Below are 17,314 nucleotides of genomic sequence, written 5' to 3'. Positions count from 1 at the left end.
CAGCTGTCTTCAGCCAGGATAGCTTGACTCCAGTGGCTTAGTGAGCATGGAACCCACGTCTGGGCATACCCTTCCCACATAGGGTGAACAGCAAAACACACAAGATGATGGATGGAATGTTGCACAATGGCAAAACATTCACCCCCAGTCACAGATCTGGGTTTAATCCATCGTTATTTTGCTCACCACACCACCCCAGTTCAGACATGGCTATATGCAAATCAGTCTTGACCCTGTGCCTCATGGGAACAGTCCAGCCCGAACTGCCAAGCCATGTCTTCCCTGGACCGGAACCAAGCATCCTAGGATCGGTTTCTGGCTATCAGCCGTCATCAGCCAGGATAGCATGAGAGCACGGGACTCACGTCTGAGCATACCCGTCCCACTCGGTGTGACAAATGCAAAAACAACAATTGATAGACAAAATGTTGCACAATGGCAAAACATTCACCCCAGTCACAGATCTGAGTTTAATCCATCGTTATTTTGCTCACCAAGCCACCCCAGTTCAGACATGGCCATATGCAAATCAGTCTTGACCCTGTGCCTCATGGGAACAGTCCAGCCCGAACTGCCAAGCCATGTCTTCCCTGGACCGGAATCAAGCATCCTAAGACCGATGTCTGGCTATCAGCCGTCTTCAGCCAGGATAGCTTGACTCCAGTGGCTTAGTGAGCATGGGACCCACGTCTGGGCATACCCTTCCCACATAGGGTGAACAGCAAAACACACAAGATGATGGACGGAATGTTGCACAATGGCAAAACATTCACCCCCCGTCACAGATCTGGGTTTAATCCATCGTTATTTTGCTCACCAAGCCACCCCAGTTCAGACATGGCCATATGCAAATCAGTCTTGACCCTGTGCCTCTTGGGAACAGTCGAGCCCGAACTGCCAAGCAATGTCTTCCCTGGACCGGAATCAAGCATCCTAGGACCGGTTTCAAGCTATCAGCCGTCTTCAGTCAGGATAGCTTGACTCCAGTGGCTTAGTGAGCATGGGACCCACGTCTGGGCATACCCTTCCCACATAGGGTGAACAGCAAAACACACAAGATGATGGACGGAATGTTGCACAATGGCAAAACATTCACCCCCGTCACAGATCTGGGTTTAATCCATCGTTATTTTGCTCACCAAGCCAATCCAGTTCAGACATGGCCATATGAAAATCAGGCTTGACCCTGTGCCTCATGGGAACAGTCCTGCCCGAACCGCCAAGCCATGTCTTCCCTGGACCAGAATCAAGCATCCTAGGACTGGTTTCTGGCTATCAGCCGTCTTCAGCCAGGATAGCTTGACTCCAGTGGCTTAGTAAGCATTGGACCCACGTCTGGGCATACCCTTCCCACATAGGGTGAACAGCAAAACACACAAGATGATGGATGGAATGTTGCACAGTGGCAAAACATTCACCCCCAGTCACAGATCTCGGTTTAATCCATCGTTATTTTGCTCACCAAGCCACCCCAGTTCAGACATGGCCATATGCAAATCAGTCTTGACCCTGTGCCTCATAGGAACAGTCCAGCCCGAATTGCCAAGCCATGTTTTCCCTGGACCAGAATCAAGCATCCTAGGACCGGGTTCTGGCTATCAGCCGTCTTCAGCCAGGATAGCTTGACTCCAGTGGCTTAGTGAGCATGGGACCCACGTCTGGGCATACCCTTCCCACATAGGGTGAACGGCAAAACACACAAGATGATGGACGGAATGTTGCACAATGGCAAAACATTCACCCCCAGTCACAGATCTAGGTTTAATCTATCGTTATGTTGCTCACCAAGCCTGGGGAGGAGTGGTTTGCCCACTCCTAAGAGCGCAATGACTGTTTGGTCGGCCCTCTCGGGCCTCCCAAAACAGTCATGAACACTTTCCCTGTTCTCCATGCAGGATGTATTACAGCCTGCATGGAGAACATGCCCAGGCCCCCATTCCCTGGTTGAGCATCGAACTAGGACGCTCAAAACCAATTGCACTGTTGTGATTGGTCAGGGGAGCCTGGCTGTTCTTTCTAGCTTCTCCTGTTTCTTGAGACCCACAAGGAGAGCAGGAGCAGAGACGCAGGACCCAGCGGCAAGGTAAGTGTATATATATATATCCAGTCTGGCTATCAGCCGTCTTCAGCCAGGATAGCTTGACTCCAGTGGCTTAGTGAGCATGGGACCCACGTCTGGGCATACCCTTCCCACATAGGGTGAACAGCAAAACACACAAGATGATGGACGGAATGTTGCACAATGGCAAAACATTCACCCCCCGTCACAGATCTGGGTTTAATCCATCGTTATTTTGCTCACCAAGCCACCCCAGTTCAGACATGGCCATATGCAAATCAGTCTTGACCCTGTGCCTCTTGGGAACAGTCGAGCCCGAACTGCCAAGCAATGTCTTCCCTGGACCGGAATCAAGCATCCTAGGACCGGTTTCAAGCTATCAGCCGTCTTCAGTCAGGATAGCTTGACTCCAGTGGCTTAGTGAGCATGGGACCCACGTCTGGGCATACCCTTCCCACATAGGGTGAACAGCAAAACACACAAGATGATGGACGGAATGTTGCACAATGGCAAAACATTCACCCCCGTCACAGATATATATATATTTTTTTTGCGTTGTGCAACTCCCACCCCAACCCGCTCCGCCTCACCAACTGCAAGTCTTGCTGGCCACCACTGTCAGGAGCAGGTTCCATAGCGGATTGTCCTGGATTGGCGGCCCAGCATCCTGATGGCCGCACAGCCATTAAGGGGGCAGAAGCTGAGTTTTGTACGCCTCAGTGTACCACTAGGAGCTGAATGGGAAACAACTTTTGATTTCCTACCTGTAGCCATATGGATGGGACAGTTCAGGAGCCAGATTGATGCTCCAGGTATTTGGGGTGGCCTCATGCAATAATTAAAGCACTAGCAGGAAAGACCCCTCATTGTCCCCATAAGGCTCCTGAGTACTTAGCAAAGAGGGAGCAGAAGGCTGGGAAGGCGTACAATTGTCAAAAACGAAATCTCCCATCTGGGGATAGAAGACAGGCAAAGTAAAAGGGCCAGCAGTAGTAGAAAGTAAAAATAACAAGAAAGCTTCTGTTTCTGCTGTGGTGCAGCGGCCAGGGTGCCTGACATTGGACCACAGGGTTCACAGATTGATCCCCAGAGTCGGCTGCAGGTTAGCCCAGCAACATGTGACTCTGGGTAATAGCTCGCCTAATCTTCCTGACGGCCCCCAGCGCCTTGACACCCTTGGGTAATTGTGCGCTTTACAAATACTGGATTTCACTTACAAATACTGGATTTCAATTCCTTTTATAGAGCCATGGCCTTATCTTCCACTCACAACACAGAGAAGGTGCCTCCAAAATAATTCAGGGTTTAGGGAGAGGAAACTCCACTCCAGATCCAAGATCGCCAACAGACGGGGGGATAGTGACTCTAGAATTACTAGCAACCAGGCAGGCTGACCCTTTTGATGTAAAGATCCATCAAACTACATACCTGAGTATCAATAACACATTAGGGATTCTTGGATCTGTTCCAGTGGGGTAGTGCGAGAATGTGAGTGAGCTTGGCTCTCTAATCACACAACAGCCAGAGGACAGAACTCCATCAAAAATACCAGTACCTTGACCGGAATATCAGCCGAGCCTGAACTGACTGAAGGGTCAGTCACTTTGATTCTGCTGGGCCTCAAGGTAAAATGCTAAAGAGATTTGACATCTCTGAAGTTAATCAAAATGAAATACAAGCCTCTTGTCAAGCTCTAGGTAAAAAGCTAGACGAGGTTGCCGAGCGCACTAAAGCACTGGAAGATGAGCCAATCTCAAAATAAACCTGAAGAGTTATGGGAGAGCTGTAAACCCAGGGATGAATTGAAATGTCAGGAGAAGACGAAGACCAATAGTCTGAGGCTTTTTGAATATGGAGAAATGTGTGAGGCTCTTTTAGCATAGGAGGTAAAATCGGAGAGATCGAGGAATCATATTAAAGAGCTGATTGTTAATAGCAATGGGACCACCTCCACTAAAGCAGGAGAAATTAGATTATTATAGACCAAGCTCTCTATTAAATTTTCTTGAGCATCTCTTGAGCATCACTTGTAGGTTGGTCAAGTTAGCGCCAAAAATAATTCACCCTGACCAGAAAGGAATTGTACGGAAACAGCAGATACACAAGCTTACTCAACTCCGAATGGACTCCAGTGATCTTGCAACAACTCATTCAGACCCGTTGGAGGTAGCAACGATCAAGGCCATATAGGCTTTCGATAGTGTCTGCTGGGTATACCTTTGGGAGGTTTTGAAGACCCTGGAAGTTAGCCCCAAATTTTATCAAGGTCCTTCAAAACTTGTATGAATCCTATTCTGCTCGATTACTGCTTAATGTGTTGTTAACAAAAAATCTAGCATATTCAGAGGCTTTAGGCAAGGCTGCCCTCTCTTCCCACTCCACTTTAATGTATGTATTGAGACATTGGCACAATCTCTTAGGTTGGACCCAAAGGTAACCACTTTTGTCTTCCAGGGTTTCAGATACAAGATAGCCTTGTATGCAGATGACCTTATAGTCTATACAGCTGACCCGATCAAGACTCTCCCAAGATAGGAGAAGTTATTTGGGGACTTCGGGAATGGACGAATATTATATTTTGCAGTATAAAAAAATAAAAAACAGAGATTATGTGCTGGAATGTGCAATATACTGACATAGCAGTTAAGAGGGAACTTAAATACCTCGGTATCACCATTATCCATACTCTAGGCAAAGTCCCGCAATGCAATTGGGGGAAGGTGGCTAAAAATATCAACCGCTACTGGATAAATGGAGGAATCTGCCATTAACAGTCTACGGACATGTTAATCTATTAAAAATGTTGATTCTTCCAAAGTTGGCATATCTACTTAATAGCATTCCTATATCTGCCCCATAAAAACTTTTATTGGGTATTCAAGGGAGGATAACATCTTTTACCTCTAAGGCAATCAGCCTCTCATGGAAAAAGATATGCCACATGTTGGAGATAGGGGGATCTGTCACTCGATGATGTGAGGTTGTACTGGTTTGCAACAACCTATGAATCAGTAAGGTATAATGAAAAACAAGTAATTAGGAAAATCAAATATCTTCTGACTTCATGGTTTCCCAAAAATATATCTTGGCAGGGCACATTGGATACACTAAAAATGAGGACTACCCATTAGTTAATTTCCTTTCCAGTATGCTGTTCGAGACAATGTTTTCCTCAGTTGACAAGATCACTTCCAAATTCCCATGGAACAATAAGAAAGCCAGAAACTCTGAGTGGATTATTGTGATAGTGTTACAGACTACTGAACTGGCTCAATTAGCAGACAGCATAACTTGCCTGTCAAGGAACCTGCTAGCTATCCGATAACCCAATTATGCAACCACTGTGGCAACATACTGAACAAGACCTCTGCTCTCCATTTTTGCAATCTTAACCATGGACCAACACAGCTTTTCACACTCTAAATAAATTCTAGTGGATACAGTTTTGTGTATAGAATTTCTTTATTGACGCACTAAAATTGTTAGACAAAAATGTATCTTTACGTATAAATAAGTCTAAACTCTTGTCTCTAGGGAACAATAAAAAAATAAAATGAATCAACTCTTCTGTGATTGGACATCAATGGTACTAGAAAGGTATATACCTTGTCAACAACATATCGAGGTTCCGAACTCGCCAATCTTCAGTGTAGTTTCTCATTATCCAATTTGAACTTTTATGACTTCCTGACAATTAAAGAAAACACCTACAAAGTAGGTTCTCTCAATAACCCTACCTTGGTGACATTTCTTACACAGTGGCTCTCAACGGCCAAATACACATTCTCCGCACCTGGCAACATTGCCCATAACGCACCTCTCGTACGCAAACGATATAGTCTTGCTTAGTCTAACCCGAGTAGGCCTACAGAGAGCACTTAATGTGCTCCTAATTTTTGCTAACACCAACGCCCTGGAAATTAACAACACGTAAACAAAAACTATGTCACTCACGAACTGCATGTGACATCAGTATCAATTTAAACTGGGAGAGACGAGCCTTGGAATAGTTAGTACTTATAAGTACCTGGGGGTATATAGAGACAATAAACTAAACTTTCAATTTCAGAAACAATATCTGGAAAAAAAAGGAAACAGCATTTTTTATACTTTCTGTGCCCTTTCTAGAAAACTATATGGTCCCTCCTTCACGCCACTAACAGCAGTGATGGCCACTAAGTTACTAACTGCAATAACCTATGTAAGCATAGTGTTAAATGGCAAAGACGGAAAACTCCTAGACTGTCTGCAAACAAAGGCCCACAAACAAGTCTTTAGTCTACCTAAGACAGCATCCCTGGCTCAGGTCTGACTGGAATTCGGCCTCATCAAACAGGAGATAGGGAGAAAATATGCTGCGATTAAAACTTGGTACAAACTTTGGCAGAACCGATCTAATACCTTAAATGACGCCTTGTGGCGAGCCCAGGAAAATGATCCAAGCTCAAGTTACAGTAAATTCCTGAAAATGGCATTGAATGAAACTGAGACAAGCAAACTTTGGGCGCAGAACCCTTACTTCCAAGTCTTCCGTAGCATAACAAAGAAGGCGGCTAACCTACAATCATCCCTAGAAGATAAATGTACATTAGCTAAAAGATCCCATGCCTGGATGGTTCTCCAATCATATACATCACTCCGACCGGCGCAATACATCGGTACAACATACTCGTCCCACTTGAAACGCAAGTTAATGGCAATCAGATTTGTGGTATTACCGAGCCTGGGTGATCAACCTGCATGGAAGTATACAGGCGTCTAAACATGCAGCTTATAAGGTGCAGCATGGCAAGATTTTATCCATCTCATGTCTGTCCGCCTCAGCTTAAAATCGAAACGCGTATTGCTCCTAAAAAAGGCTTTTGATGACAGAGGGATCCAAACTTGTAGATCGGCCATCTTTAGAGGACTTGGTACAACAGACCCTCAGCTGACCTGTAAAATGATAACATTTCTACTATTTTATGCAAAAAAACTATATGGCTGATGAAAGTAGGCACTGCCAACCCAGTAATGTTTAGTATCTTTATTGCAATTTTAAAAATGTTAAAAAGTTTTCAATGTTAATATTTGATGAAACCGTAATCCTGACAACAACCTTACGACACAGAATCACAAACTAATTTTAACTGGTCTCATGGTAGGGACATCACTTCCAGCTTTTAGGATAAAATAAGTAACATGCCCTTTTTTATTATAAATACATTTTAAATCATTAATATGTTGTTAAACTATAGATACCCTATTTGCTTATGAAATTGGTATGGTTTTAGATAACTTAAACATTAAAGAATTGATGCATGCTCATCTTTGCATTCAGTGGCTGGTCCTCTGCTAAGGCGGAGGAGCTTTGCCCCACTGCTCTCAGAGCAGTAAAAAAGGGAAAAATTAAATGATAATAACTAGTTTATTATGATTTTATTTTTTGTTTTTGCGGGGCCAGGTTAGGGTGGGCGGGACTGGGCTGGTGGTGCAGGGAAGAGGAGTGGACTGTGCACACTAAGTGCGCCCTACTGCTTGGCCAGCCGTCTCGGGCTGGCCAAACAATCAAGCGCACTTTGCATGTTCCCCACCCAGGCTGCATTACAGCCTGGGCTGGAAACATGCACAGGCTCCTTGTCCCAGTCTGAGTGCTGAACCACGACACTGCAGTGTTGTGATTGGCTCAGGGGAGCCTGGGTGCTTCCGGACTCTTCAGCAATGATGGAGAAGAGACTGAGGCTGTGGCGTAAGTGTTTTTTTTTTTAATATTACGTTCCACCTCACCGCCTGCCAGCCGCCACTGGTTGCATTGGCTACTGATGGAGAAGCGAGTTCAAATCAAAACGCTATGCTATAGTCATAAAGCATTGTAGAACTGGGGCCCACGCTATATTCAAACTGTGAATAGGCCTTACATCCCTGCAAGATACTCAAGATCCAGTGGTGGCAGGTTAGCACTGGTTCTGAAGATTCACCAAACCAGAATAGGGGGCAAGTTCTTTACGAATTTTTTGCCCCTAAGCTCTGGAATAGTTTCCCAGTAAACGTCTTCAGAAGTTCTTTTGAGGAAGCAATTAAATGTTTGACTTTTTAACCTATAATTATTTAGTGTTACATAAGAATGATACAGCTCCTTTTAGATTAAGCAGAATCTTAGCACTGGGACGCTTCAGTAGAAGTAGCCTTGTGCTCTACACATGAGTTATTATTATTATTGCTAGTGTTTTTTATAGAAAAGTGTTGTACATAGAATAAGTAGGCAGCAGGACACGTCTTCCAGTAGTTAAGTTGGATTTATTAAGTTACAAGGAATAAGATAAGACAGCAGAGCACAAAGCCTCACAGCTGACCAGACCAACTGCCAGGGCTGGAATCCCACACACCAGATAGAACACAGCTAAGTAAGAAGATAGAAACACAAAGAAACGACTAAAGACACCAAGAAGCCATATAGAGCTAAGTATGAATTTATAACACATCTTCCCCCCTTACAAACAACACATATGAAAACCTCAAACACATAAGAAGATAAAGCATGGAAAACACGAAGAAGAAAACGTATAACACTTAGGAGGTCGAAGACCTCATGAACTTCCAGAACAGGGAGAAAAGAATCAGGATCAAGAAGTGAAATAAGATGAAGATCACTATGACCACCTTCTCCCCTTCAATTGACAAAAATGAAGAGCCAGACAACTCTCTACGCTCCATCATTGTGGCCACCAAAAACAGAAATAGAGAGTTCACTTTCTCCAATAATAATTGTCCATCGCAGATATTCGCTATTTTGAAGATAGAACAGTTCTGGAAGAATACTTCTGAAGAAAATTTGGATCTAGACTTCTTTCAGACCAAAAGTTAGTTCTGAACCAGGTGTACAGGTTCTGGATCTTTCCTTCGGGTTAAGAGCCTCAGATTGTTTTTAGGCTTCCGAAATCTCTTAAATTTCATTTCTCAAGCTCTAGTCCTTCACGAACCACGGTCGTGAACCCTGCCGGACTTGAGACTCTCTTCATCCTCTTCCGGTACAGGTTGTGGGAGTTTTGTCCTCCACCGGTCTTGGGACGTCATCTGTCCCCTCCCGGTACTCCTCCTCTGGTCCTGGGACATCCTTTGTCCTCTCCCAGTCCTAAATCTGGAACTTTTGTCCCCTTCCAGACCAGAGACATTCTTCTGTCCCCACCCATCCCTTGGTTTAGCGGGTCCTGGAATTTACTTTGTTCCCTTCCAGTCCAGGGGCATTTTCCTGTCTCCACCCATCTCTTGATTCAGCGGGTCCAGGAATTTCTTTTGTTCACTACCAGTCCAGGGGCATTTCTCTGTCCCCACCCATCTCTTGGTTCAGCGGGTCCTCGAATTTACTTTGTACCCTTCCAGTCCAGGGGCATTTTTCTGTCCCCACCCATCTCTTAGTTCAGCGGGTCCTGGAATTTCTTTTGTTCACGTCTTCAGGTAATTAAGATGTATTTATTAAGTTAGACAAGATAAGATAGCAGAGCACAAAGCCTCACAGCTGACCAGACCAACTGCCAGGGCTAGAATCCCACACACCAGATAGAACACAGCTAGGTAAGAAGATAGAAACACAAAGAAAGGACTAAAGACACCAAGAAACCATATAGAGCTAAGTATGAATTTACAACAAAAAGACTATCTTTTAACTTCCCCACAATAATTCTGGATCCTCATGTAACCCCAACAGTTTATCCTTATCGGATTCAAACTTTGCTTTATTAGACCCTCCACTCACAATTGTTATCAATGCAGTGCTCATAGACTGGAAGTCTGCTTATCAAATATCATTCCATACTTGGTGGGCTTTGGTCACATATCTTAGAAGCACACACAGTGCTCAAGACAAGCTCCCAGAAAATCCTAGTATTTCACAGAAAATATGGAGTACACTTGACACTTATTTAAAAAAAACACAATCGGGAAAAACCCCATTCTTCATGATTCTAATGTCTGAGGCTGATACATCATTCCACCATCATATTACAAGCTGTTCACTTGCAAACCCCCTCAATTATGCTCCCCTTCTTCAGTTCATCCTTGCCCTCCTCTTATCTTATCATTTCTCCTTAGCCAACAAAAAGGTACGTTTCTGTCTTATTTGCTCTATTTGATTTTTGTGACCAACATGTCCACCCAATCATCACCATCTACTACACTGCTTTTACCTAAACCTTTATTCAGTACTATGTGCTTAACATTACATGTAAAATTGAGTTTGTTATATGTGATATTGATCATTTTGTATTATTATAATTGACATTTGCATATTTTCTCACCCCCTAACATGTACCATAATGTATAAGCTTTATGTTGACTTTCTTTAATTGTTCTCAAAATGTCAATAAAAAATGCACTGAACAAAAAGAAAGATCTGGTCAGACTGGTGCACTGTGATTGGTTTGTGGACGAGTTCCTGGAACCACTGGAATTGTTCATTGTCAGTTAGGTAGGAGTTTAGGGTAACCGCAGCCTTGTCAGCCTGGTCACTCCAATGGAAATTGAAATCTCCTAGCACAAATAAGTCTTTGGTTGTCAACAGTGGATTGGTTGTGTATTCTATCCGATCTCCTCTGGCGGAGTCGTCACTGTGTGCAGCGAGTTTGTGCTAAATTATTTCTTATTCAAAGCATTGCAGTCCATATTGTGCAGAATTGTATTGCACAGTTTACTCTATTGGAATACAATGATGGCAGTACAGGTGTAAGAACACGCAGCTTTGCATTAATAAACTATGATCATAATATTCAAGTCATCCCGAGAAGGCTTGGAAATGCCTCCCTTCTGTGGAAAATTTGAATGACAGGTAGGGGAAGTATAGTTGAGCCACACTCAAGCCACTGGCCCCTCACTTTAGACCAGTACAGTGAGCACATGTCCATTATTCACTTTCAGAGGCAAATCAAAGAGTTGCCTTGAGCTCGAGGCCTCTGGTAGAACTGAAGGGCGATGGCAGTAATCCGTGTACTAATCTAAATGTGCAGGAAACCTACAGGACTCTTCTCCTTGAACAGAAATGTAGTTTTAGCATAATTTTGTACAAGAACGGCCACCTATAAGTGTTAGGACAAGGGGTCTTGGCCATTATTTCCAATGCAAGTGGACAGTTGCTTCAGGGTTGACCAAGTGGAGCGTGTTAGCAAAGTGCCATCTTGAATCAGAAACACATAAATCAAACCTCATCTGGTATCGCGAGCATCTTTACAGCTGAGGTAGTCAGATAGTAAGTTTTCACTTAGAAAGTAGATAAATGCATGGACACTGATATGAACACACAATATAAAGACAGTCCCAAAGCTTTGGCGTTCTGACCCTAAAGTCAATCGAGGCAAGTGTTGGAGCTTAACTAATATGATGAGATTTGTTCAATCTATTCCGTAAAATACGCAGTCATTCCTCACAAAATCCTTTGACTAAGGACGATTGACATTCTTCCTGCTGCGCTAACTTAACCGCGAGGCATAGAATCCGCTAAAATGATTTGAAATATTTGAAACTTGCAATAGTTTTAAAGTTTTAAAGTCTCAAACTCTGATTTGAGCAGCTTCAAAGGACCAGATATACCATTATATTTAAGAGTAACCTTGATTTCATTTTAGAAACCCTACGATATTGTGGAATTTTGGGATTATCATGGTTATCAAAAACCTAATGATTGGATCTCCAAAGTCTCACACATGTGACATGCAAGGTGTACAAAGATCACCGCTGGAACGCCCAACCCAGTGATCTATTTCGCCAGTCACTTCAAGTTGAGAGATCATCCTCTGGCATACTTTAAAACAATTCGCACAGTGCAATCCTAACAGAAAGAGACTGATTATATTTTTACCATGCATTAGTTGATCTCGTGACTCCTAAAAAGCATGAAGGCATTAATAAAAGGTTGGAATAAAACTCCTTCTGTTTCTTATCCTATCAAGTTCTGGAGCGTCTTCCAATGCAAATCTATAAAAGTCCTTACATCTGTAATTCTCTGTGGATCAAAATCCCCAGCCTGCCTTTTGGAATTCCTGCTTACTTGGGAAAATCTGCAAATTCTCCAGTGACTGGCTGCGGCGATGCATTTCCATCTTTCATGATAAAACGTTTTTAATGTAGTTTTACTTGTCCTTGGCCGTCAGTTCTCTTTACTACCTCACTTATCCACTGCTTTGTGATATAGAAGAAGGACTTCAGGTATCACCTCAGTACCCCCCAAAGGACATTTAATGCAAATCATGTATCTTAATATAGTGGTTTATAAAGTGCAGACCCACACAAGCATCAGCAAAGTCAAAAGCGTTGACTTTGACAAGCTTTGCTGACATTAATAGTTTTGTATGTTTTATTGCAAGCATATGCCACCAAATAAAAAAACTAAACGTGGCTGTCACATGCTTGTAAGAAAAAGGTTACATTTCAAAATCCTTCACCGATGTGGCTTCTTCAGCCCCTTCCAGTTGTTCAATGTATTTTTTTGATTATTATTTGTCAAGGAGACTAGAATAAATCACGGTGTAATAGATCACTCAAATCATAAGCTAAATGTTACATACATACTTTATAACTTTAAAAAGAGATACCGAAAATAAATAACCATCTAACTGGGCACCCAACATAGAGACAAAATAAATCGTTTTTTAAATGAATACAGTTTTTTTTAAGTTAATATGCAAAAGAAATAAAATAAAATATAAAAATATAATTCTCTAAAGCAGCTTTGTCACTAAAGAGAAAGGTGCTATTTTAAGTAGATGTGAAGAATGTGCACATGCTTTGTGCAGTCACTCAAAGTGAAGGGAGCCCATAGGTAAAAGTAGGCTGACCCATTGCCTCATGTTGTGTGCTGTGATGGGCAGAAGCCAAATGTGAATGACAGCTTAACAGGCCACTAGATGAATCTGCTGACCAAAAGTCCCATTGACTTTGCATGTTATGTATGATTTGCTGTAAAAAGCTATCTCAAAGGTCAGACTGAACAAGAGTCCTCTCAGTGCTAAAAAAAATTCTGAAGGACGCAATTAAACCTGAAACTTTAGAGGCTACAACAAAAACAGTCGAAAGTCACGTTTGATATATTTTCTTACACTTAACAAGGTATTTTTCAACTCTAATAGCATGAGGACGTTTATTTCATAAATAGCATTTTTCCACAAATTAGCTCCAAACGTTTAAGCATTTTTTTTTTTTTTTACATATAACATATTTGCACTCTGGATGCAAGATTGGATTTTTTTTTTTTTCTGATGGTGCGAGGTAGATTTTCTGGGAATCTTTAATATCAGTGAGTGAGGTGCTGGGAACTCAGTGAAAGTGGAGAGATGGGAACCTAGAAGCTACAAAAGGAGATTAAGGTCTAACTAGGACCTGTAGGTTGGCTGATCGTAGATTGTTAAAAAGGTTTCATGGGTTAAGGTTCTATTAATACCTCAGACTCCTAGGCCAGAGAGTGAAGAATGTCTTTCAGACGAGGTCTTATGAAAATCCTATTTATAATAATCTGCCTAGACATCTTCTGGACACCTAAGGTTTGGGTGTCTGAGACCTGCTTCTCTATAGCAGAAGTTTTGTGAAGGACTCCTCTTGTTCAGTTAGGTAACAACCCTCAATGGATATGGGGTCCCAGGACAGTGCCCCCTATAGGGCTAGACTGCACAAACCACTTTCTGGTCCCTACAGTTGGTTCAGTTACTAAAATTATAAGCGATGGCCAAAGCGTCCTCATATGCCTTTCGCCTCCAATGACACCACAAGAAGTATCATCACGTGACCTTCAGACCCCGTCTACGCAGTGATCGGCCATTTTATGTTTCTTTTTAAAACCAATCTTTTTGACATATGAGAGGCTGCAGTGTGTTGATCAACTATGATAGATAACAGTCAAACACACACACGCTACTATATCTAGTAAAAGCTCAAAGCCTACCTTTTATTTTAAAGGTAAGACGTTAAGTTGCAGAATCGCAAATCCATGCACTGGGAGCGAGGCAAGGTGCAAAACGTCCGCTGTGACTGCCACCCCTGCCTGCACTAAATGATGCTACGACTTGCTCATCAGATGGAATACCATTTACATGCATCCCCGGTGCCTCGAAACCCCTCCAGGTATTGTATGCGCTATATAAAAGTATTAAGTCAGTTTGGCACGGAAGTACTTCCCGCAGGATGTCTAACCCCTCTCCCCAGCCCTCCTCTCCGCCCCTTCAGGGCCGGGACCAGGCACCCATGGGCTGTCCATCAATGCTGACAGAGGCCGCGTGCAGCATGCATAGCATACCTGAGAGCACCAGGAGGCTCAGGAGTGCCGGGGGCGGACGCATCCTTCATTCGGGACCAAAAGGGATCCGTCTGAGATGCTCCTCGGCACTAGCCTGGTTTATAGTGGAGGGAGCGCTCACATTTTCCAGGAAGTCCGTGTGTCTGTGATCCAAAACCACAGCCGGCAGAGCTCTATTTATAACTGGAAAACAGTGAATCGTGCACATAAATGCTGCACCTCAAAGCCAGCGAAGACACTCAGTGGATTTAAGCATCGCTGCACACATAATATGCATACTCTTATTGACTCCGTCTTTTCTCTTTGAAGGTCGATAATCATGTTTGCCAAATACTACGAGTAGAAAGAATCGTTAATGATAGAAACATACTGTATAAAGCAAACAGACACCTGTAGCCGGTGAGGAATAGCAGTAGACCTGTGTGTAACCCTAAAGACTTAAGGGCAGATCTACAAGAACTGACGCATCTCTGCATATTAGCAGAGATGCGTCAGTTAATTTGCGTCACATAAAAAAAAGCCTTGCGCCACCATGGATGCGTCGCATTTACAATGTGGCGCACAGTGGCGCAAGGATGGACAGATGCGTGACTCATCTATTGGCGTAAAGGCAACACATTGCTGGAGACGTGTCGCAAGCACGACGCAACTCCAGCAATGCTTCGGGCTGCCTATTTCCATTATGCTGCGTCACTCTAGCAGGCGTAAGGTTTTGATGCAGTGGCGTCGTAAAAGTGACTCATTAAAAACTTGTGGATTTCACTGCGTCGCTTTTACAAGGCTTTCTTGCGTCAGAACGCCCACCCTGCATACATTATACCTGACGCAGGTATAATGTGACACAGGGCTTTACAACGTGACATATCCCCATAGATGCGTCATGTTGTAAATGTGTTGTAACGTGGCTCATAGTTTACGAAAGTCGCTGCGTCACAGAAGTGACACAGGGGCATAAAAGTGTCGCAAGTGCCCCTCAGCCTTTTCTCTTTCTAAGGTTGACAATAATGAGAAGTAGATCTTGTGTGAAAGCAGCCAATGAGGAAGCTCTGTGGACTAATGCAGTGGCTGTGGATATCTGCTGGTGACCTTAAATAGTCAGACATTTGTCATTAAAAGGTTGTACAGCGAAATATCAACTACAGAAACATTGTGCCACCAAAATATCGTAGCCAATATATAGAGGACCAAATTATAGATAACCTAAGTGCACATGGGTAAGTATAGGTTTCGTATTCTTAACTCTGCATTGTCATACCTCTAGGTACATAAATGTAGTGTCAAGCAAAGTAATCATACACTTACTTATATTTACTTTATGCCCATGGGAAGGTTTGGCAGGTGAGTAGCACTGGAGGCAGACTGCATTGGTGACTGTCTTGTTTATGTGCGTGTGTGTGTTGCAGCTTGTATGTACTGCAGCCAGTCATTGCTTTATATGCATGGGATGATCTGACGTGGCTTCAGAGGGCCTTGGTTTTAGGTACAGTATGTGAGTAAAATAAATAAAAATAAAAAATGTAGTACTTGTATAGCGCACGTATCACCGCAAGGGCATTAAGGCGCTTGTATGCATACCGCTGTGGAACCCTTCCTGGCTTTTCCCTGTGAAGTGTCCACTCCTGGGCACCCCCAGGGTGAAGCCAGGCATCCTAGCGCTGTTGGGGCCGTTGTGGAGATTAAGCAAGCTATTGCCCAGAGTTGCAGAGTGGGACCCATGATTAGAATAGGCACCGAGGCGAGAGAGAAATATCAGGTCTGAGGGAATTATTGCGCCCAAGACCCGCCGAGGCGGGAATTGAACCCTGGTCCTGGGCCAGACCTCTGCATCAGGGTCTGCCGCTCTAATCATTGAGTCACACTTCTCCCTTACCAAGGCACTTTGGGACATCGGTCAGCCATGCTGACGTGGACTGGAGTTAGAAGTGGGAGCGCTCGACTACACCGCTGATTGGATGTTTTGTCAGCCTGCACATGCTGGACGCTGTCCACATTGTGTGCAGGAGCTGTTCTGTTGAAAGCAGGCACAGCAGCCAGGGAGCGTGCATCAGGAATGTGATGTGAGGTTGTGAGTGGGCAAGGAGTCAAGAAACCCTAAATATAACCTCAAAGTCAGAAGAATGTGAAGGTACGACAGAGACATTGAGGGAATGACAGGGCACGAGTCGAGGGTACACACGGGTACACTCCATCCACCCTGCCAAGAAGTTGGGCCCCAAAAACATAAGTTGAACTTGTCCCGGTGTAATGTTCAGACACCAGGACACGTTCAGCAGCACCTGTACGTTGTCTGTCTCTCATTCCCAGCAGTAACGTGCAGGCAGGAAGGGGGCTTCTTTTTCACCTCCCGTTGGGCTGAAGTTAAGGGGCCATCAGGCCTTCTTTTGATCTAGTTTTGGACTGGAGGCGGCCTGGAACCTCACACTTACATGCAAATGCAATGGAGAGGAAAGAAAAGCTCACAGCTTATCTCTTCCCAGGTACTTAATAGATGCATGTTTTTTACTTTGTCCAGTCCCTGTATATAAGAGCATGCACTGTAAGAATGTCAGATAGGGTTGTCTGTCCCAGTATTTACACAAATAACAATTGAAATAGCACTATTTTATTTCTTTTATAGGGCTACTCATCCCAATGCAGAGTGTTAGAGCGCTTTACATAACATACACATTAGCCATTCAAACAAATCATGTAAGTGTGCAAATCAGCGTACAAGATGTGTTACATGAGACAGTCAGGGTTACAAGGTGTAGGAGTCAAATACTTTTCATAGCTCACTGTAGTCTACTAGAAGGATTACAATTTATAAACTGTAAGTAACAAAAAATCTATCATCTGCATGTTTCCTGATGTGCTTTGCAGGAGACTACTTTCTCTTTTTTAACATATTTTATTGCATTTTCAGTTGGCTTATGTTATAATATCCACATATCATAGCACTATTGCATAATTAAGTGGTACATTTATGCTCACAACATTGTATAAAATGCACACCATGTGTGTTG

At 43.4% G+C, this 17,314-nt stretch overlaps 1 protein-coding gene across 2 annotated transcripts in view; it reads right to left on the bottom strand.

The window, feature by feature from the left end:
- LOC144755622 (uncharacterized) overlaps positions 1–14,403 on the bottom strand; it is a 75,100-nt gene extending 60,697 nt beyond the window's left edge. For both annotated transcript variants that reach the window (XM_078644743.1, XM_078644744.1), the window contains exon 1: positions 14,313–14,403. In XM_078644743.1, coding sequence (XP_078500869.1) covers positions 14,313–14,355 — 43 coding nt within the window. In that variant the 5' untranslated portion in view covers positions 14,356–14,403. The remainder of the gene's footprint in view (positions 1–14,312) is intronic.
- Positions 14,404–17,314: the final 2,911 nt, after the last annotated feature.

The sequence above is a fragment of the Lissotriton helveticus genome, chromosome 5_1 (genome assembly GCF_964261635.1).
Source record: "Lissotriton helveticus chromosome 5_1, aLisHel1.1, whole genome shotgun sequence".
NCBI classification, from domain to species: Eukaryota; Metazoa; Chordata; class Amphibia; order Caudata; family Salamandridae; genus Lissotriton; species Lissotriton helveticus.
Note: the sequence above shows the minus strand (reverse complement) of the source record. Positions and strands in the feature narration are given on the sequence as shown.